Genomic DNA, 20,784 nt, shown 5'->3' with positions numbered 1-20,784 from the left:
GGCTGGAGGCAGACAACAGCCTCTCTGCAGGCTCCCACTGTCTCCTGCCCTTCTCTCTGTCACGACTGGAGCCAGAGTGATTTTTTTTTTTTCAATGCAAGTCTGTTCCTGTCACCCTTTTGCTTAGAACTTTTTTCTAGGGCTTCATTCTCTCTTGAAGGAAAGGCTAAAGTCCTTGCCACGACCTTTGGGGTTGGCCTGGCCTCCCCAGGTCTCCCCCTCCAGCTGCTCTTTTAGTTTCTGGACGGTGCCAAGGTCCCTCTGCCTCTGTGCTCGTTCCACATCATTCCCGTCTTCCAGCACGTACTCCCCCTCCCTGGCCCATCTTGCCAGGTGACATCCCTCCCTCCGCGCTCTGCCCGAGTGTCAGGTCTTCACGTGCTGGGGAGGCTCCTGCCCATCCCCCATAGCGCTCATCCAGCCTGCTGCTCACGTGGCAACTTCATGTGGTCACGAGTGGCTGCCTGGGGAAAGGATTTCAGGATTTCCCCCCGCCCCGGGATGTTTTGTTCACAGTTACGTCCTTAGTGCCCGACACAGCACCAAGCTGGTGCTCAGTAAATGTGGAAGGCAGGCAGCCCAAGGGCCTTGCAATTTGAAAGCGAGAGGGAGCTTTGCTTACTGAGGACTTAAGTGTGTGGGGCAGGACCTCACTGCCTCTTTACAGCCATCCTGGCAGGCAGGGACTCCAAGCTGCGTCTGTCAGAGGCCCTGCCTTGGTCCCGAGCCCAGCTTCCTCTGTCGGTGGAGCTAACACAAGGGATCACTGCGCATCTGTTTCCTCATCTGTAGAATGGGGCCATAACGCTACCTACCTCCAAGGGCTGGTGGTTGTGAGGCTTCCGTGAGTTAAGTCGGGAAGGTGCTTAGCTCAGAGCCTGGCACACATTAGGTGCTCAGTAATTGTTAGCAGTTGTTGTTATTACATTGATCACATCCAAAAACAAGAATAACTATATCCTATCGCAGTCTGAATAGGCAAGTGGAGGGACTTCATGGGTGAACAGGCGCATGGATGGATAGATGGTGGATAGGTGGGTGGATGGATACGTGAGCACACGAACAACCAGGGGACCACGAGAACAAGCGGGGGGACAGAAAGCACGCCTGACGTTTGGGAGAACGGGAGGTGATCTTGGGCACCCGGGTCGCCTGCTCACCTGTAGCGCCGCAGCTCGTCCTCCAGCCGCCGCACCCAGCGCTGCAGGCCGGGCACCTGCCGCGCCAGCGCCTCGAGCTCGCGCACGCGCCCCAGGCTGCGCAGCACCGACTGCCGCGCCGCCTCCGCGCGCCGCCGCACCTCGGCCTGGCCCCGGCACAGCCGCCCCGCGCGGGCCTCGGCCGCCGCCAGCGCGCCCCGCGCCTCCCGCAGCTCCCGCGCCGCCGCCTCGGGCCCGCTGCGCGCCGCCTCCTGGTCGCCCGCCTGGCTCTTCCAGAGGCCAACCTGCTGGGACAGGGCAGCAGGGGCAGGCGGTGAACGCCTGGCGCCGCACCCCACCACCTGGGCCGAGCACGTTAGCAGAGCAGCCGTTTCTCACGCGGGTGCGTGCCGCTCGCCAGGGCCCATCTGAACTCGTCTAACCCTCGCCGTAGCTCTAACGACGCAGGCGCTCTTGCCCCCCCCAATGGACAAGGGCAACTGAGGCACAAAGCCCGTTCTGCTCTTTGCACGGTTGTAGTGAGTCCCAACCGCCCCTTCTCCTGCAGTCGGAGCCCCGCTCCCTGTGCTCTTCCACTGCCTAGACTCGGGGAGCGCTCTGTGCATCGTACGGCGACCCCGGCCCTCCCGGGTGCCTGCTGCTAGACTGCCGGCCCCTTGAGGGCGCGGCTTTCTTCTGTCTTCACTGGCACCCAGAACTGGCCTGGCACACAGTAGGTGCTCAGTAAAGACTTGGAGAACAATTGATCCTGGACGATCTGACTCCACGTAAAGGGAGTACTTCCCTGCCCCAGACTTTGCTTCTCCGGTGCACGCTGGCCGCCGCCCTTGCCCGGCCACCGCTGTGGCCACCGATACCCACGCCTTGGGCCCCGCGCCTCTCTTTACCCCTCAGGGCTGTGACCAGGCCGTGTGGAGAGCCGGCGGGGCTGATACGTCAGCTCCTTGCTGGCCTGTGGTCCCCTGGGGCAGAGGCTGTTTCTGTCCTCCTCTGACCCCTCAGCCCCCTGTATTGCCTTTGGTACATGGCAGGACACGGCGCCCCAGTGTTTGCTGACTGCATCCCAGGTGCCTGGGCTGGGGCCACGCCTCTCTTAGTGCTTCCTTCTCCATATCTCAGGATGGGCTGCCCGGTGCTAGGTGGCCGGTGCCTGCTTGAGCGACAGTGACATTGCCTATTTAGCACTGGGATGCTAGGCCTGGCCCTGAGGGAGGCCCGCTAATATTTGTTGAATGCGTGGAGATGCCCACAAACCCCATTAGACAGGGAGCTCCTGAAGGGTGGGGACATGGCCTTCCTCACACCTTATCTCCTAGACTTGGCCAGACAGAGAGCTCAGGAGCCTGTGTGAGACAGCCCGGGTTTCCTGGGAGGGTTCCACTGCTGGGTCAGCGGGGCAAGATGAGATGGGGGCGCCATGTATATGGGATTATTATCTGGGTGGGGCTGGGATGGGGGCTAAAATGGTGATAAGAGTAGGGGTGGGGACTGGAGTGGGTTGGAGTGGAACGGGGTGGGATAGGGACAGGATGCAAGTAGGCTAAAGTGGGGTGGGCTGCCCTGTGTGCCCTTGCTCTGCCCAGTAGGGGCTCTGCAGCCAGTCCGGTGCTCAAACGCCCCCACACCCCCGCCAGTTCCATCATTACCCGCTCCCCTATTCTGGGCCACAGGACCCGCGCGCACCTGCAGCGCTAGGCAGCGGGCGTCACTGCTCTGCAGCGCGGCGCGCAGGTCCTCCACCAGCTCGCGCAGGCTGCTGTTCTCCTCCAGTCGCGCCAGGCGCTCGCTGTCCGGGCCGCCGTCGGGGCCGGGCGCGCGGGGCGCGCGGCGGCGGCGGCGGCGCGGACGCCGCAGGCGGATCTGTGTCTCGATGTGCTCGCTGAGAGCACCGCGGGGCAGACGGGGCCCGGCGCGGGTGCCGAAGTAGCCGCAGAGGCGTGCGTGGAACTGGCGGAAGGTGAGCTCGGGCGGCTCGGCGCGCAGCGCCAGACGTGCTTCTTCGTCCTCATCCGCGTCCCCGTCGGTGGCCACCCCAACGGCCTCGTCCCCAGCCATCACATCCCCAGAGTTTGTGTCTCCGGCAGCCGTATCCCCGGCGGCCTCCCCGGTGGCGCCGGTCCCTTCTGCGCGCAGTCCCAGCACCGCACAGAGGGCTCGGAAGTCGGCGCGGGGCAGGCGGCCGGCGCCGCGGCAGTCAAGGTGGTGGAAGACCTCCTGCAGATACTGGTCCAGGCCGGTGGCCAGCACCACGATCTCGTTCTCCACGCCGCGGTCCAGCCCGTAGTGGTGCGCCAGGGCGCTCAGCAGCCACTGCGTGCGTCGCGCGGGTCGCTGGTATGGGTCGCCCGCCGCGGCGTCCATGCTGGCCTCCCCCGGGCCGCTGGGCTCCATCACTGCCGAGCGTGCTCCTCCAGGCCGTCCTCCCCGCCACTTCCAGGGGCGGCCTTAGAGTTTCTCGAAAGGAGGGGCTTAGCTGTGACTGGTTGGAGCGGCGCCGAGGGCTGTGTCCAGCAGCTGCGCTGGCCTGGCAGGGCGTCTGTGTTTACCCGGGTTGGCTTGAAGAGGGCTGAGGAGGGGGCCCGGGGGCCCCGAGACCCCCGCAGGGCCGCCACTGCCTGCTCTCTTTCCCATTCTCGCGTCTCTCGGTGTCCCCCGCGCTCTCCTCCCCTCATCACTCCCGGGCCGTTCCTGGTGTCTCCTCTCTTCCTCCCATTGTGGGTCTGTCCACTCGGTGCAGAAAGTTTGCCCCGAGACGAGGGCGAGGGGTGGGCGCAGGATAGGAAGCTGAGGAGAGGCTGGAGGGTGGCAGCCTGGTGCAGCTGCTGGAGGCGTGTCCCCACGCCCACGCGTCACCCCGCCCCTTCTCTCCAGAAAGCCTTTGGAGGGTAGCCCTACGAGCGAGCTCGGACAGTCCTCCTCCCCCCGCATCATTCAGATACTGGGTTCGCGAAACCACGTCTGGCTCCACCAGGGCTGGTGCAGAGGGCCTCACGTGGTAACCAGGGCCCAGGGCGGGCGGAGGAAAGCCGAGCTCGAAGTCAGGAGATGCATCAGGGCCCTTCCCCCGGAAACAAGTTGATCTGAGCTGGGCCCTGGCTCTCTCAACTCTGTGTGTGTTGGAGGGCGGGCCGCCTCGGGGATAGGAAAGTGGTGGTCTTTCGTCCTCCCGCCCCTTTGTGCCCCAGGATGTAATTTGGTTATGTGACCGGAATTCAGTCTCTGAGCTGGGAGCAGGCTAACAGGTAGCTGTTTAGCCAGCATGCATGCATGCATTCATTTCCTCCCTCCCTCCCTCCCTCCCTTCCTTCCTTCCTTCCTTCCTTCCTTTCTTCCTTTTACAGTCAATTACCAGTTTCTGGTGTACAGCACACTGTCCCAGTCATGCATATACATACATATATTCGTTTTCATATTTTGTCATTAAAAGCTATTACAAGATATTGAACGTAATTTCCTGTGCTGTACAGAAGAAACTTTAAAAAAAATCTATTTGTATATCTAGTGGCTAACATTTGCAAATCTCAAACTCCCAGATTTATCCCTTCCCACCCCCTTTCCCTGGTAATCATAAGATTGTTTACGATGTCTGTGAGTCTCTTTCTGTTTTGTAGATGAATTCATAGTGTCCATTTTTCTTTTTTTAGATTCCACATGAGTGATAATCATACGGTATTTTTCTTTCTCTTTCTGGCTTAATTCCCTTAGAATGACAATCTCTAGGTCCGTCCATGTTGCTGGAAATGGCATTGTTTTATTTTTTTGTGTGGCTGAGTAGTATTCCATTGTATAAATATACCACAGCTTCTTTATCCAGTCATCTGTTGATGGACATTTAGTCTGTTTCCATGTCTTGGCTATTGTATATAGTGCTGCTATGAACATTGGGGTGCATGTAATTTTTCAAATTTTTCAAATTCGAGTACTCCCTGGATATATACTCAGAAGTGGGACTGCTGGATCCTATGGTAAGTCTATTTTTAGTTTTTTGAGGAATCTCCATACTGTTTTCCATAGTGGCTGCACCAAACTGCATTCCCACCAGCAGTGTGGGAAGGTTCCCTTTTTATCCACAGCCTCTCCAGCATTTATCGTTTGTGGACCTTTGAGTGATGCCTATTCTGACTGGTGTGAGGTGATACCTCATTCTAGTTTTGATTTGCCTTTCTCTGATAATTAGTGATACTGAGCATTTTTTCATGTGCCTATTGGTGTTTGGCCAACATTTTCTCTGGTGCCTTAGAACACCTTTCTGGAAGGTGAAAGAAAAACCAGCCTTTCAGATGAGTGTTAGGCTATTTCTCCTCCGCACCCCCACTTTTTTTTTTTTTTTTTTGACAAGAGAAGTGTTGAGATGTCCTAACCTGATACTGGAACCGGGTATCCTCATCCAGCCTCCCGGGAGCAAGAGGCAGATTTCTTCAGCTGTCTTCAGCTACAAGGTGGGCAGGATCTGGCCTTGTATACAGCGCTAGGAATTTACAGGTTAAGTTCTGGGATTTGAGAAAGTGGTAAAATTCTGTCTCCTCTGCTGCAGTACCCCAGAACGAGCTCTTGATTCATTTGGCAAATTTCTGCTTATGCTTAAAGCCTGCCCAAGATATGCCTCTGCCAGGGAGGAGTCAGATACTCCTCCGCAACCATTTTGGACATGCATTTTTAGAAATTAATGAAAGTAGTAGCAATTTGCCTGAAAAATTTTACATTAGCTCCACTTCTTGGCCTCTGCCTTAGAAAAACACACGTGTACCGAATGTTCATTGCATCATTGTTTATAATAGTGAGAAACGGGAGACTGTGTGGTACCCATCCGTACAGCAGCCAGGATGAATCACTGAAAAAGGATGCGTGGGAAACAGGTCACAGAATATTGTGTACACTTCAATGCGGCTGTACCGTGTACCACAGACCCGCACGAAACAGGGCTAAACACTTCCTATGAGGACACGTGGGTGTAAGTGCGCAGAAAAGGGAGGACTAAGAAACAGATTTGGTGGTTCTTTCCGGGGGCTGGAGGTTTCTGGCTTTCACCATAACACCTGTTTTTGACAAGGCAATGTTTTTGTTTGTTTCTTTTTTAGGGGGTGGAGGGAAGACATTTTATTTACCAGTTACCACAAAGTTCACCCACCTAAGGTATATACATAAATGGCTTTTAGTGTATTTATAGAGCGTGTAACCATCATCACAGTTTCATTTTAGACCATTCTCATCACCCATCCCCCAAAACCCTTGTGCTGGTTAACACCCCCTCCTCCAGCTTCCCACCCTCCACTCCCGCTCCCCCGGGCAACCACTGTTTTCTGCTTCTGTGACTTTGACTATTGTGGACCTTTGCATAAACGGAATCACATAATACGTGGCCTTTTGTGACTGGCTTCTCTTTGAGAAGACTAACAGCAATATTTTCAGGGCTCATGCGTGTGATGGGTAGCATGCGTTTCATTCCTGTCGATTGCTAAGTAACATCCCCTTGCATGGATGGGCCACGTTTTGTTTACGCGTTCATCTCTTGATGGACACGTGGATTGTTTCCGCTTTGGGGCTGCTGTGAATACTGCCGCTGTGAAGGTGCATGCACAAGTTTTTGTGTTCACATTTCCCTTGGTTATATACCTAGGGTAGGGATCTGGGTTGGACAGTTGTTTTATGTTTAACTTTTGGAGGGGCTTCGACTGTTTTCCAGAGTGGCCACACCATTTTCATTCCTGCGGGCAGTGTCATGCAAGTGTGTCTTGATGGGTCAGGGGATACAGATGTTCCCAGTCCTGGACTCCTGACCCGACCCCCACCGCCATCTCAGCTCTTCCTGCCTTCCTCGGCACATCCCTGCCATCTCGGCGTCTTCTCTCACTTTCACATCCACGTCCAGTCTGTCGGTCCGTCCAGTACTCTACCTTCAGAACTTACCCCAATCTGACCCCTTCTCTCTGCTCCACTGCCACCACCCTGGACCAAGCCCCCAGCAGCTCTCACCTGTATCCTTGCAACAGCCTCCTCTCAGGAACTGCCCCTGAACTCCTACATCTGTCTGTTCTCCACAGCCAGGGGGTGCCCTCCTTGGCTCAGGACCCCTAATTATTTCCCTCTCATGGGGACTAAAGGCTGAGTCCTCACAATGGCCTCAAGGCCCCACGCAGAGGGCACCTGCATCCCCCGAAACCCCTCTGCCCTCACTACCGCACTGCTGCACTCACTGAACTCCTCAGTGTTCTTCTAACTCACCACAGGGCCTTTGCATCTGCTTCCCTCAGATACTTACAGCCCACTCCCTCACCTCCAAGTCCCTTGCTCTAACGTCACCTCCTCAGTGAGGCCTTCAGCGACAGTGCAAGCCCTCTGCCCTTTTTAACAGACTCTGGCCTTGTGTGTGTCTGTGTCCCTGTGTCAGATTATCAGCCACAAGGGCAGGGATGCTTGCCTGTCTGTTCACCAGGACCGGTTTCTGGTGCGCTGAGAGAAGACCTCCAGCTCCCAGCTCGGTTGCCTCCCTGCCGCTGCCACTGGGAACGCTGTGGTGTGTGGCCTTCCACGTGCTTTCTCTGCCTACAAATGACATGTATTTTTTTATTTGTATTTTTTAAAGTGGCTGTTGCACCACACTGCCATTTATTTGCAGTCTTCCCATGAGGTCCAAGCATCACAAGGCCGGAGACCTGGTGCTCACCCCGTGCCCTGCACGGGGCCTGGCTTAAAGTAGGCACAAATCATGTTGTTTTGTTTGAACACACTTCTGTAGATGTGAACTCACTCCCTCAAAAGGAAGACGCCGTCTAGCTGGCTCCGCGGGACTGGAGCGCCCTCTGGCCCGGAGCCCCGCCGCCTGGGGAGCTGCTGTGTGCATCTAGGCAGGACGCTAGGGCTTGGCTCTGGGCTTCTGAGCTGCCTCAGAGGACTGTGACTTGATTTGGTGTAAATGCTGAGAGCTGGTAACCCGGGCAAGGCCACCCCTGCTGCTGCAGCTGGCAGCTGCTTTTGGTGAAGGAGTCCTTTGAACAGGAACTTTTCTGGGCCAGCCCATATTGAAAAGAAAGCCTTTCAATATCTGGGCCAGGGAGCCGTTGCCTGGCCTCCGCACCCCCCCCCCCGCCCCAGCCCAGCAGGGGCAGGGAAGTCAGGGTTGATAATGGGGCGCTGTCAGGCCTGTCTGTCTGCTGGGCAGTGTTACCAGGCGCCTCTGAAATCATGCCGGTTGGACCCACAGGGTTTTTGTTTGAGGCTGGAGTGAGCAGACTCGGAGGTCTCCTGCACTTTTGTTTGAGCAGGGGATGGCTGAGCGTCCGCGTGGGGGAGAGCGGGGGCCCTGGTGGGGAAAGGGTTTTCTGAAGTCAGCGCAGCATTGTTTGAGCCACTCCAAACAATGTATTGTTCGAAGCGCCTTGAAACAGCCCAGAAAAATGCTAAAAAGCAAAAATCATCCCCCATCGTGCCAACAAGGGGGAGCACAGGGTTCTTCCGACGTGTTTGTTTGCAGATGTTTTCTACGCATTTGGGCATGAAAGAACTTTCGGGGGTGATGGAAGCAGTCTGTCTTCACTGGGGGTGGTGATTAAAAGGCTGTATACATCTGTCAGAACATTTAGGAAGGGTGAAACGTACAGAATGTGAATCGCACCTTCTTAGAGGTGACAAAGAGAAACAAGCTGAAAAGCAGCCTTTGGGACCTTTCCGTGCGCGTCCACCCCTTCCTAACGGCTTCCCCATCGTTACTGTCCTGGTGCAAATGTTCTTGAGGGCTGGTCCGCGCTCCCTCTCAGGACTGACCTGTGCTTCATTGTCCAGCACATGTGCACAGAGGAAGTCTGTGGTTTTTCTCCCTTAAAACAACACTGTGAACCATCGGCTGTATATTCCTGAGTGATTTATTGCAGGGCCGAGGAGCCAGGACATCTAAGCCCTTGATATTGTCAAACCGTTTTTCAGAAACTTTAGGTCATTCTGTTCAGACCCCCGGCATATGTGGGAATGCCCGGGGGACATCGCTTTTAGTGTCAAAGCTTTTATGTTCTTAGGAGTCTCGGTTAGTGGATTGGCTTAGTGTTCAGATGCCAAGTGTTACTTCTCTCTAGTTAAAATGGGCCTGATTCAGGCAGAGATTTCTTAGCTACAACACCAAACGCATGGTCCTCTAAAAGGAAAAAAATCGATAAATTGGATCTCATCAAAATTCAGAAGTTGCACTTCAGGGTGCAGTAGTAAAGACGCCAATAAGAAATGACAGGACAGGCAGGGGACTGGGAGACAGTATTTACAAAACACATGCCCAATTCAGGACTTGGTCTCAGAACTGACCAAGAACTCCCACAACAGCTCAATAATCCGATGACAAACAGCCCCATCAAAAAGTGGGTGGTGAGGGGCGGGTGGAGCTCTGTGGCAGAGCACGTGCTTAGAGTGCATGAGGTCCTGGGTTCAATCCCCAGGACTGCCGTTAGTAAGTAAACCTAATTGCCTCCCCCTGCAAAACAGCAGAGCAAGTGGGTGAAAGATGGGGACGGACATTTTCCCAGAGAAGATCTGTGGACGGCCAGTAAGCACATGGGAAGATCCCAGGCTCAGTCGTCATTAGGGAAACACAGACCCCACCCACAGTGAGAGGCTCTTTCACCCTCGCCAGAATGGCAATAACAAGTAAGACGGAGAGTAAGTGTTTCTGAGGATGTGGAGGAACAGGAACCCGCAGGTGTTGCTGGTGGGAAAGTGAAGTGCTGCAGCCACATTGGAAGACAGTTTGACAGTAAAAGGTTAGCAGAGAACTGCCGCATGACCCAGCTCTCCTACTCCTGGGTGCCCCCCCAAGAGAAATGAAGACATCTGCCTAGAGAGAGACTTGCACGGCAATGTTTACTGCAGCATTTTTCGTAAATGCCCTAAAGTCCAACCTCAGTGTCCATCGATTGATGAATGGGTAGACCACATGTGGTATATCCCACAGTGGAATGTTATTCAGCCATAAAAAGGAATGCTACAACATCTTGGTGTGGCCATTTTGGAAAACAGTACAGAGATTCCTTAAAAAACTAAAAATAGACCTACCCTATGATCCAGCAATCCCACTCCTGGGCATATATCCAGTGGAAACTCTAATTTGAAAAGCTACGTGCACCCCAGTGTTCATAGCACTATTTACAACAGCGGAGCCATGGAAGCAACTTCAGTGTTCACCGACAGATGACTGGATGAAGATACGGTGCACCCCTCACGCCTGAGTGCCAGCTGGCACACGTGCCCTCATTCTATCCCACGGTGCCCAGGGTCTTGACCTGGTCACTGCCTCCCTCAGGGCAATGGTTCCAAATCTTGGCTGTCCAGTTTCTGTCTTGGTGGAGGTAACTTTAAAAAAAATAAGGGTTCTGTCCTGGTTACTTATTGTAGCGCAACAAATGATCCCGCAACTTAGATGCTTAGGACAGTAACTTACTCTGCTGATAAGCCTGCAGTTCAGAGAGGGCTTGATGGAGACGGCTGGTTTCCGCTGCACGTGGTGCCAGCCAAGGGGCTCGAGGACTGGGGGCTGGAGTCATCTGAAGGCTGGTATTTTCACATGTCGGGAGGGAGGCAGGCTGTCGGCCTTTCCGCGTGCTTGCTCGGGCTTCCTCACACCGTGGTGGCTGGGTTCCTAGAGGGAGTGGCCCAGTGCGCAAGGCAGGAGTCCATGGAGTTCGCATGGCCTGGCCTCAGATGTCACGTGGTGTCACTTCCACCATCATCTGCTGGCTGAGGTGGTCCCAGAGTTCCATCTGGGTTCAGTGGGAAGGGAACGAGTCCCGCCCCTGATGGGAAGAGTGTTGACATCACATGGTAAGAAGAGCGTGTGGGAGGGAGTCCATTGCGGGGGTTGTTTGGGAAACAGTCTATCCCCAGTTCCTGAGCAGGGCCCCAGGTGAGTCTGATGCACATCCAGGGCCAGACAGGGGCTTTTTGTCCAAGACCTGTGGCCTCTCGACCCTGAGCTGAGGGACATCCCCACAATCAATGCTGGGGAGACTGGCCTCGGTAACAGGGTGACCAGGGACCCTTGGGAGCCAGACCAGACTCAGAGGGCAGAAGGCACTGGAGGCACAGGAGGCCTGCTGTCCATTCAGGGAGGGTGTTGTCACTGACCTGCTAGCTTTTTTTAAATTTAATTTTTAAAGTGGCAGTTTCTTTTTATTTATTTATTTTGGGGGGAGGGAGGTAATTAGTCTTACTTATTTATTAATGCAGGTGCTGAAGATTGAACCCAGGACCTCGTGCATGCTAAGCACACGCTCTACCAGGGACCTAAACCCTCCCCCCTTGACCTGCTCTTAATGGAGCCTTTTCTCCTTCTGACCCTGTGTGTGTCTGTTTAGCATTTCCTCGTTTATGGCCCGTGTCTCCAGGCTGCTGGACAGGTGGTCACGGCATCTGGGGGTGAGAAGGAGAGTGCTCTTCCCCAGGGAGCTCACTGCCATCTGGTGACTTCCCCTCGCAGCTCTTCTTGAGGCTCAAACCTGAGGAATCCTGGAGGGCTCCAGTCAGTGGGCAGTATTCTGGAATCCCTAGGGGTGGTCTAGGGAGGCAGGCAGTGGGAGGCAGGGGCCTGGGTTCTGGTTCCAGCTCCAGCCACAGTTTGGCACTCTGGCTACGGCTGGGTCATGTCTCAGCTTAGAGCCTCAGTTTCCACAACAGTCAGGCGTGTGTGGCGCCTCGGCTACCATTCTCTTGAACAAACTACTGCCCTGTGGCTCTGTGCCAGGAGCGCCGCCCACCTCCCCAGCCCCATCATCCTTCCCTGAACTTGCCATGCGTTTTCACTCCCCTGGACTTTTGCATATGCCTGGAAAGCCTTCTCTTGCTTTCTCTGCCTGGCAAGCACCACGGTTTGGCTTTTGTCACCTCCTCCATGAAGCCTGCCCAGATCCCCTCTGGTCAGTCGCCTCTGCAGTGTGTCCCTCCACCCCAGCCCCTTTGGTGTTCTGTGGTCTTCCACACCCGGAGCAGCAACCAGAACTTGCAGCAGTGGGGCAGGGGTAAGGGTGTTCCCAGAGCCCAAGCTCTGGAGTCAGATGGCCTGGATTTCAATCCAGTGCCACCACATGCTTGTGTCACCTCTGGCAAATTGTGTCACCTCAGTTTCCTCATCTCTGAGTTTGGGACTCATGATCACTGAACAGACTTCTCATGATATTTTCAGGACATCAGCGGCAGAGACAGAGAGCCTGCATGGGAGAGGGGTGGGGTGGGGTGGGGTGACCTGAGTTTGCAGAGCCCAACGCTTCCTTTGCCTTCATCAGAGGACGGGAGGTGGGGGCAGATGGAGCTACAATGGGTGCTAGCAGCCCCTCTCCCCTGTTCTGCAGGGAAGGGTCAGGTGGAGGGTAGATGCTCACCGTCAGAGCAGGAGTTCCTTCAGGACTGAATGGATGAGTGGATGACGGAAGACAGCTGGCCCTGCCTGTGGATACACCTGTCTTCCAGAGCTGTCTGCGCACCTGGCCTGGGACCAGCAGAGGCCGGAAGTCTGGCCCAGAGCCCCGCCCCCAGGAGGGGCCCCGCCCCCGGGAGGGGCCCCGCCCCCGGGAGGGGCCCCGCCCCCGGGCCGTGGCCTTGCCCGTCTCCTAGCAACCGCCAAACACAGTTGTGCTGCGGGTGCTGCGGGGCATCTCGGAGCTGCTGGACGGACCAAGCCCTCGGAGCCTCCTCGCCGAGGCCGCTGAGCCCCTCTCGCAGGAGCCTCTCGCGTGGGGCGCCGGCAGCATGTCTCTGGACGCCTGGGAATGGGAGGATGAGGACAGGGCCAGCGTGGGGCCCGTGTCCTCCGGGGGCAGCTTTCATCCGTCCGGGAGTGAGTGTGAAGTGGACGAGGACCTGCAGGTCGGAGCCTGGGCCCAGGAATCAGAATCTGACCACCAGTGCAGCAGCAGGTCCTCGGCTGGGTCAGTCAGTGCCGTCAACTCCGACGTGCCCCACGTGGTCCCCTGCACGTTCATCATCTCTCTGGCCTTCCCAATGACTGTTGGTAAGTGTCACAGCAGAATTCCCACACCCTCTGCAGAGAGGGGTGCACAAGTGACCCCCGCCCAGGAGCTTGGGTGCGTGTGCTCCCTCTGCCGGCTCCCTTAAGCCAGGTGGCTGATGCCAGGAGCAGAGATCTGGAAAGAAGCTGCCACTTGAGGGGGTCCAGTGTGGGCCAGGCAAGGAAGTGACTGTGTGGGCTTCACAGACTTAGACCTCTCAAAACCCCAAGAAGTAGGTGATGTTACTTCTGTATTTTGCAGCTAAAGAAACAACCAAGAGGTTTAGGCATTGGTTTCCAAAAGCTGGCTTATCACCTGACTTTGTTTAAATACAGGTTCTCAGATGTAGTGAATCAAAATCTCTGAGTGTGAACATAATTAGCTTTTGCAAAAACATGCTTCGTAACGAACCCAAACAAGCTCTCCAGTTTAGTGGCTTCCAGCTGGAGTCCCTGTTTCTGGGTGAGCAAGTCAGCTGATCCAGGCTGGGCTCCTTGCAGGGGCTCATCCTCCTCTGGGACACGTGGGCCACCCAGCCACAGCTCTGTCCCGGAAAGGCAGAGGCACACAAGAGGGCAAGCCCAGTGGCCCAGCACTCTCGAAGTCTTTGGGCTCCTCCCACTTGTGAACCTTTTATTGGCAAAGCAAGTCACGTGGTTGAGCCCCGAGATTAAGGGCAGAGACTGGTGCTCCACTTTTTGATATATACAAAAGGACGTTTTTGGTCTAGATGAACTATCCTTCCGTGAGGGTTAACTCCAGCTTCTCTCTGTAGTTCTGAGAGTGGTTGCTTCACACACTTCGGAGGTGGTTTGGTTAGGTGAATACCATGTTTCACGTTGACCTGTCTTCTTGGGGGATTGACCTTTTTGTCATTATGTGTGACTTCCTCTATCCATAATGATGCTTTTTATCTTTGATCTATTGATATCAGGCAAAAGAACCGAAAAAGACATTTGCAAATACCAACTCACAAGCAAACTGGTGCTTACTCCACCACCTTTCACCCTCACATCTCTTGCTGCATCTCCTAGGCCTGTTTTTCTTACTGTGGCGGTTCCTCCAGAGGCATTTACAGACTAGGTCTCTGTGCAGCTCAATTTATGAGCTCTTGCCTGAGAGTATTTTTATGGTACTAATGCCTTTGAAAGACCTATCTTTGGCTGGGTATAAAATTCAACTTCCATGTTTTTTCTTTCAATACCTGAGTGTTTATGAACCTATTTATAAATGTTTCTGTCCGTTCTTTAAGAGAACTGAGATCCTACATTTTCTTTATTTCCATTTTTCAGTTTTATTAGGTAGAATTGTTACAATTTGCCAACACACAATGTATCGTATGTAAATACATATACACAATACACTGCACGTTATTTTTAATTTACATATGTGTACTGATCATTGTTTCTAAGAACAGTTTAGAGCTTTAGCTTTTTAAACTTACGTAGTTAGTTATCAAAGGAATAAAGCCAACCACAAAATGAGAATCAACAGAATGCTGTAATCCAGTCATAAGGGACAGTCAGATGTGCATATTTGAGAAATCAGTCATCCAACTTATAAATAAGTAGTTCATTTGTGTCCTTTTTTTTTTTAGATTCCACATATAAGTGATCTCATATGGCATTTTTGTTTCTCTTTCTGACTTCACTTAGAATGACGATCTCCAGGTCCATCCATGTTGCCACAGATGGCATTATTTTACTCTTTTTGTGGCTGAGTAATATTCCGTTGTACAGATACACCACAGCTTCTTTATCCAGTCATCTGTCGATGGACATTTGGGCTGTTCCCGTGTCTTGGGTATCGTAAAGAGATCCTGCATATTCTATTCTATAGCTTTTAAAAAATTTGACGGCACGTCTTGGGTATCATGTAGGATGTGAACAGATGTGTTTGCCTTCGCGATTGTTTGTTTAAAATGCCGACACAGCCTTCCAGCGTATATGTCGAGTTTGTCCTTCCCTGTCTTGGTGGACATGAAAGTTGTTTCCAGTTTGGGGCTTACAATTCCGCAGCAGACGTCCTGGTAGTGCATTTCTGGGCGTCCGTGTGGATACTTCTGGAGCCTGTGTTTTGAGATGCCGAATTGCTGGCTCTAAGGCACGCATTTACACTTTGGGGACAGATGTTGTCGAACTGCCCCCCGAAGTGCTGTAGCAATTTGCAGTCCCATCTACAGGAAATGAGAGGGTCTGTGTCCGCTTGCTGGCCACCGTGGATTAAGCCCGAAGGCAGACCTGTGAAACTCTGCCAGCTTCCTGGTCAGGTGCACCTTCACAAGACATTCTAACACCCACCGAGGACAGGCAGGAGAGGTTCCATTCCAGACTCTGCACCAGAGCGAAGTTCCCTGGTGGTGCTCCGTTCATATAGCAGCCTCCTTGGTGATAACGACTTGAAATTTTTCAATGTCAGCTCTGAATACAGCCACAGTTTTGTAGAATGAAGCTTAGAGGCAGTATTTGGAGTTCCTGAAGCATCCTCTCATGGTGTCCAAAGCCTCATCCTGCTGGGGTCAGTTTAAGGTCAAGGGCAGGTCGTAGAGGCCGTGGCCACTGGTGGAAGCCCAGCCTCAATTTCAGCATCCTGACCACCCCCCCAGCCCCGCCAACATCGTACAGCTGCCCTCGTGAGGTTCAGCTGGGGTCTTTCCACTGCCTGGGATGTCTGCCAACTCTGCCCCTACAGGAGGCTGCCGAGGGCCCCTGGGGGCTCCTCCCCGCCCCCACCCCCGGGCAGGCTGTGCTTCAGAACCTTGTTCACGCTGCTGGGATTACACAGATCATGTCGCGCTGCCACGACTAGGGGGAGGCAGGCGAAATGCCTAAGGTGAAAAATTTAAGAAGAGGCTCACCTCAGAGGCAGGCCCTGACGCTTTGCCTGCTGGCGCCCAGCTCTGGTCCTGCTCCTCTCCCAGCTGGAAGGGCCGGCCCCGCATCTTAGCCCCCAGGCGGCGGCAGCGTGGGGGCCTGCGGACGGCCTCCTCCAGCCTCGGGCTCCTCTTGGAACTCCAGGGAATTGTGGAGATGGGTCTGCTTTCCGACGTGAGGTTAAAACAAGCCTCACTCCATCTGTATCTTCTAGGTCGCAAAGGAAAATATTCGAAGCTGGTTGAGAAACACAGGAAACAGCCTAAAATGGACAGACCTGCGGCCAGGGTTCGCTCTTACTGCCACCTGGAGTACTTCCTGCTGCCGGACGACCGAGAGCCCAAGCGAGCGGATGTTGTGGTGTTTTCAGGCTTGGCCAAGGTGTTCCTGGATTCGAGGATAAAGGTAGGCGTGTGTGTAGGTGGGCGGCTTTGCATGTAGCCTAATGCTCACGGAGGATGCTTGCTTCCCCTGGAACTTGCTAGAAATGCGTGATCGTGGGCCCCACCCCAGACCTACCGAACGGGAATATGCACTAACCTAATAATGCCGACTATGCGACTTTATATATATATATTTTTTTTTCCCCAGTCTCAGCACCAGGGACCGATCCCCGGCCCTCGTGCGTGCCAAGCACACCCGCTACCGCCGAGCTCTGCCCTCCCCCCTCTATCAGACATATCTATCTAACAATTTCTTAGGTGTTTCCGGAGGCTCTGCAGCTCCTGCCACCTCTCGGTGCGCACACGCCCGCCTGTGGCGCGGCGCTGGGTCCGGGTTGGGAGTTGCTGGGAGGGTGTCTTTGCGGGTGATTTTGCTTTTCAAGGTCTCTTGCTGTTCTTACGCAGACCGTGAGGCCGTGGCCAGAAGGGGACAAGGTCTGGGTGTCCTGGACCCAGACTTTTAACATCAAGGTGACAAAGGAATTGCTAAAGAAAATAAATTTTCACAAAATAACCTTGAGGCTCTGGGACACGAAAGAAAAGATTCCGAAGAGAGTCAAGTATTACCGACTGAAGGCGGCCGCGGCCTTGGAAGACGTGGGCTCTTCTGGTGAGTCCGGTACTCGTGTTGTCTTTGAAATGTTCTGGAGGCTGTGGCTTCTCCTCAGGTATAGGATGAAAGCCAGCACCCCCTTGTCAGTCACCTGACCTTCCCGGGGCCCATGCTGGTCTCTGCATCAGAGACGCCATCCACCCAGGCTGTGCTCGGCGTGCGCGCCCCTGAGCCACCGCCCCCGGCAGCGCCGGGGGGGGGGCAGCCCCCACCAGACTGTCTCCCAGGATGAGTCTTGTGTGTTCACTGAAAAAAAAAATAATTAGAGGCTATCAGGAAATGAAAGAGAGAACTTAGGAGCCGCCTGGCCCCGGGACAACCACGTTTCCATCAGGTCCGCCAGGCTCTTCGTGCGTGAAGATTGTACCAGTGCCAGAAGGTCTCCTTTCGAACTTCCCTCAAAGAGGAAGACCCAGGCTGAAGTCCCACAGCGGAACTCAAGCCCGTCTCCACCCTGAGCTAATGGTGACCTTGGGCACCTTCTTCCTCTGGTCACATGCCCCAGGGGCTGTGGCCGTGCTGGGTGGGGGGCTCCCCAGGCAATAAGGAGGGTTGCATGGTCTATAGAGAGTTTTAAAACTATAGCAAAGTGCTGCCAGTGAAACCAGGCTGCAGCGCTCATTGCAAGATGCGGCCCAGGTTTTGGAGATGCTGGAAGTCATCTGACATCAGCGGACGGGAGTCTGAGAACGCGCAGAAGGGGGCGCTGTGGGGGCCATGGACGGCAACCCCCAGACGAGCACAGTCGTCCCCACTTCCCAGCGAGCAGAGTGGCAGCGCCAGAACCACAACCCAAGTTTCTGTGACTGGAAGTCTGCTTTCTCCCGTGTCCTGCCTTCCTCCTCTTCAAGCAGCCTGCCTGCCCTTGGGGGCTTGGGGCTTCTGATTTTTAACCCTGGCCTCCACCCTCCAGGGGCCAGACCGGCCTCCCAGCTGTGCCCGAATCCTCCCCTCCCCTCATCGCCGGCGAAGAGCCCTGATTTGCCTCTAATCCACTTGTCCTGGGAGAGAGAATGGGGTTCAAGGTCACTTTTCTGACTTGGACCAAAGGACAGACCCACATCCTCAAAGTGTGGGCTCTGCAACACCGGCGTTTGATGCCCTTGGAGTGCGGCTTCAGTGCAGGTTCCAGGGCTGCAGAGCCCGAATTCCTGGTAAACAGCTGCCCCGCAGTGGCCTCACCTTGGAGCAGGGTGCTGGGGTGGGGGTATCGGGAAGGCTTCCTGGAGAAGGGGCCATGGGAGCCAGGCTGGGAAGGGTGAGTAGAATCAGCCGGCTGGAAAAGTAAGGAGCAAGGGGGTCCCAGGCCCTGCAGGGAGGGCCTGCGGGCCTTTCGCTGTGAGCATCCTCCAGCCGGCAGCACCCGCCCCTCCTCCAGCCCCTCCCCTGCCTGGCATCACTGCCTCTCATTTTTAGTAGATTTTTCCATTAAAAAAAAATCAGTGTATGTTCACTTGCAAAACAATTTTAGCAGACCAGCCAAAGGGAGAAAAAATGAAAACCCCGTGCTGTCTGAGCAGAGAGGGTCATGGCTAACATTTTCCCGTGCGTTTTCCAGCTGGGCACAAAATTTTAACAAAGACAGCTCTAGTGTACCTGTTGTGTGAAGCCCCACCTTTTCCACTTAAGGAGACATCTTCTGGAAACTTGTCTGCTGGGCGTGCAGGGACGCCGCGAGAGGCTTGTTTCACGTTACATGGGGGACAGGAAACTTTCTTGGATGCACCGCAGGTCACGTGCTAGGCTGGGAGCTCCCCGCCTGCTGGTCTGGACCAGAACATCCCACATGCGTCGGCAGTTCCTTCTCTTACATCTGCTCAGCCTCTCGGTTGCTCAGTGTTGGGCAAAGCCTGCCTTGAAGCCCCCCAAGTCACAGCTGCCCCGGCTGTGCCCTCCCCTCTGGGCCGCGCCCCTGCCCAGGCCTGCCTGCGTGCTGCCTCCTCTCCTGCTGCTGTCCCCAGCCTTCCTAAATCACCGCGTCGTCCCTGGCGCTTCACCGCTCTGCGGGCTTCCCCGCTGCCTGTCCCACTGCCGCTCCCACCTTCACACCCGGTCCAGCCCCGTTCCCCAAACTCTCGAGGCTTTTCCCCACTGCAGGGCCTGCCTCCAGGCACCGGGGGCTCTTGGCTTGAACTCTTCTCCAAAACTGTGATCTGGCCCTCAGCATGCGTTGTCTCGTTGTCACTCCCTCCCTCTGCTTGCTCATGGCTCCACGCGTGTTGGCCGCGGCCGTGTGTGCGCAAAGCCCCTGACTGACAGACGTGATGGGCGTGGAGGGGCGGGGGGCTCTGCGTGTTGTCCTCACTGGGCTGAAGGGTCAGCTCTCTGGCCACCGGAGAGTGACCGAGTGTAGAGGGGGACGTGGTGCCGTCCTTACAGCCACGTGTGAATGGCGGACGGAGCAGCAGGTACCCAGGGTTTCTCGGCACGTTTGGGAGAAGCCCTGGCCGGCGGAGGGTTGAGCTGCCTGGTGTTCTGAGGCCGCCCCCCGCCCCCCACCCCGGGAACCACTCCGGGGGCAGGAGCCTTGCCCACCGTCCTGCGGCTCTGCCCCCAGCTCCAGGAGCCGGACTGTCGCCTGGGGGAGGGGGGGTTCAGGACGGACATCTGGTTGACTGAGTCAGCGGGCCTTTCTCCTGCATTCCAGAGGAGGTGAAGCACCTGGTTTTAAGTCAGAGAAGACAGTCTGAACAGGGCATTCATGTCAAAGAGGAGTCGCACCAGGAGCACTTGCCGGGGAAACCAGAAAAAGCAGGAAAAGGCTTAAAGTCTGTGCCCGGTGAGTGGAGCCCCCTTTGTGGACAAGCTGCGTGCGAGGCCACAGCGGGGTGGGGGGTAACTGATCGGGGTTGCTGGCGGGGCACAGGTGCCCGGAGCCCGTCCCCCCTACCAGCCGAGCAGACCGGCCCTCACTGCACAGCTCGCTTCTGCTGTGGATTCTTTTTCTTTTTCTTAATAGTCATCCTTTTTTTTTTTAAAGAAATTATTTTTATTTATTTATTTATTTATCTGGTGGGGGGAGTAATTAGGGTTATTTATTTTCACTGGAGGTCCCGGAGATCAAGCCCCAGGCCTTGTGCCTGCTCAGCACACCCTCTACCCCTGAGCTACACCCTCCCCGCTGTGGATTCTTTTTCATTGCTGTGACTTGCCGGAAAGCTTCTCTAACTACCGAAGTCGCATACGGTTCTGGGTTGTATTTAGAATATTCAGTGAATATGGAAAGGTATAAAGCAGGCAGGGAGAAGGCGCTGTGGTTCCCTCCCGAGGAGCGAACGTTGTAATGTTTTGATAATTGTATCGTGGCCAATTCTTTGTTTCTGTGCTGAGATTTTTTCTCGTAGACGAGGTCAAATAAATACATCACTTTTGTATTCCGAGATTAGTGTCGTCACGTGCACACCCCGTCTCCATCGTGACTTTCCGTAAACTTTGCTCGTGGTGACTGCAGAAGACTTCACTTCACCTGCTGGCAGCTGTAGAACGCGCTTCCCCCGTCCCCGCGGGCGGGCACTTGGGAAGCTGGGCAGTGTTCTCAGTATTCTCGAACGTGCACGTTAGAAGTAGACAGCTGAATAGATAATAGACCTTTCTTGTTTTACCCCCGCGTGAGGCATTATATAAGGACCCGGAGGCCTTCTCTTGCCTCCGTTTGCCCAGATAGTCACAGTCGTGGTTACTCATGAATACTCGTCGCCACGCAGTCATGAGCCTTTC

General features: G+C 54.9%; 2 protein-coding genes and 1 long non-coding RNA gene across 5 annotated transcripts in view; 1 reads left to right on the top strand and 2 right to left on the bottom strand.

The window, feature by feature from the left end:
• Positions 1–3,863, bottom strand: part of EFCC1 (EF-hand and coiled-coil domain containing 1) — a 28,639-nt gene extending 24,776 nt beyond the window's left edge. The window contains exons 1-2 of the mRNA XM_072941964.1: positions 2,844–3,863; positions 1,161–1,444 (exon numbers count right to left, since the gene is read on the bottom strand). Of these exons, the coding sequence (XP_072798065.1) occupies positions 1,161–1,444; positions 2,844–3,551 (992 nt within the window). The 5' untranslated portion in view covers positions 3,552–3,863. The remainder of the gene's footprint in view (positions 1–1,160; positions 1,445–2,843) is intronic.
• Positions 3,864–7,615: 3,752 nt separating this feature from the next.
• Positions 7,616–12,619, bottom strand: LOC140686831 (uncharacterized). Its single transcript, XR_012060815.1, has 3 exons — positions 12,512–12,619; positions 10,579–10,930; positions 7,616–7,703 (listed from the first exon to the last, which is right to left on the bottom strand). It is a non-coding gene; the product is annotated as an uncharacterized lncRNA (long non-coding RNA).
• Positions 12,620–12,776: 157 nt separating this feature from the next.
• The window catches only part of CFAP92 (cilia and flagella associated protein 92 (putative)), a 53,061-nt gene continuing 45,053 nt past the window's right edge, over positions 12,777–20,784 (top strand). For all 3 annotated transcript variants that reach the window (XM_072941958.1, XM_072941957.1, XM_072941960.1), the window contains exons 1-4: positions 12,777–13,140; positions 16,226–16,416; positions 16,860–17,064; positions 19,715–19,846. In XM_072941958.1, the coding sequence (XP_072798059.1) occupies positions 12,879–13,140; positions 16,226–16,416; positions 16,860–17,064; positions 19,715–19,846 (790 nt within the window). In that variant the 5' untranslated portion in view covers positions 12,777–12,878. The remainder of the gene's footprint in view (positions 13,141–16,225; positions 16,417–16,859; positions 17,065–19,714; positions 19,847–20,784) is intronic.

This window comes from Vicugna pacos, chromosome 17 (genome assembly GCF_048564905.1).
Source record: "Vicugna pacos chromosome 17, VicPac4, whole genome shotgun sequence".
Taxonomy (NCBI): Eukaryota; Metazoa; Chordata; class Mammalia; order Artiodactyla; family Camelidae; genus Vicugna; species Vicugna pacos.
This window is presented reverse-complemented; position numbering and strand designations above follow the sequence as displayed.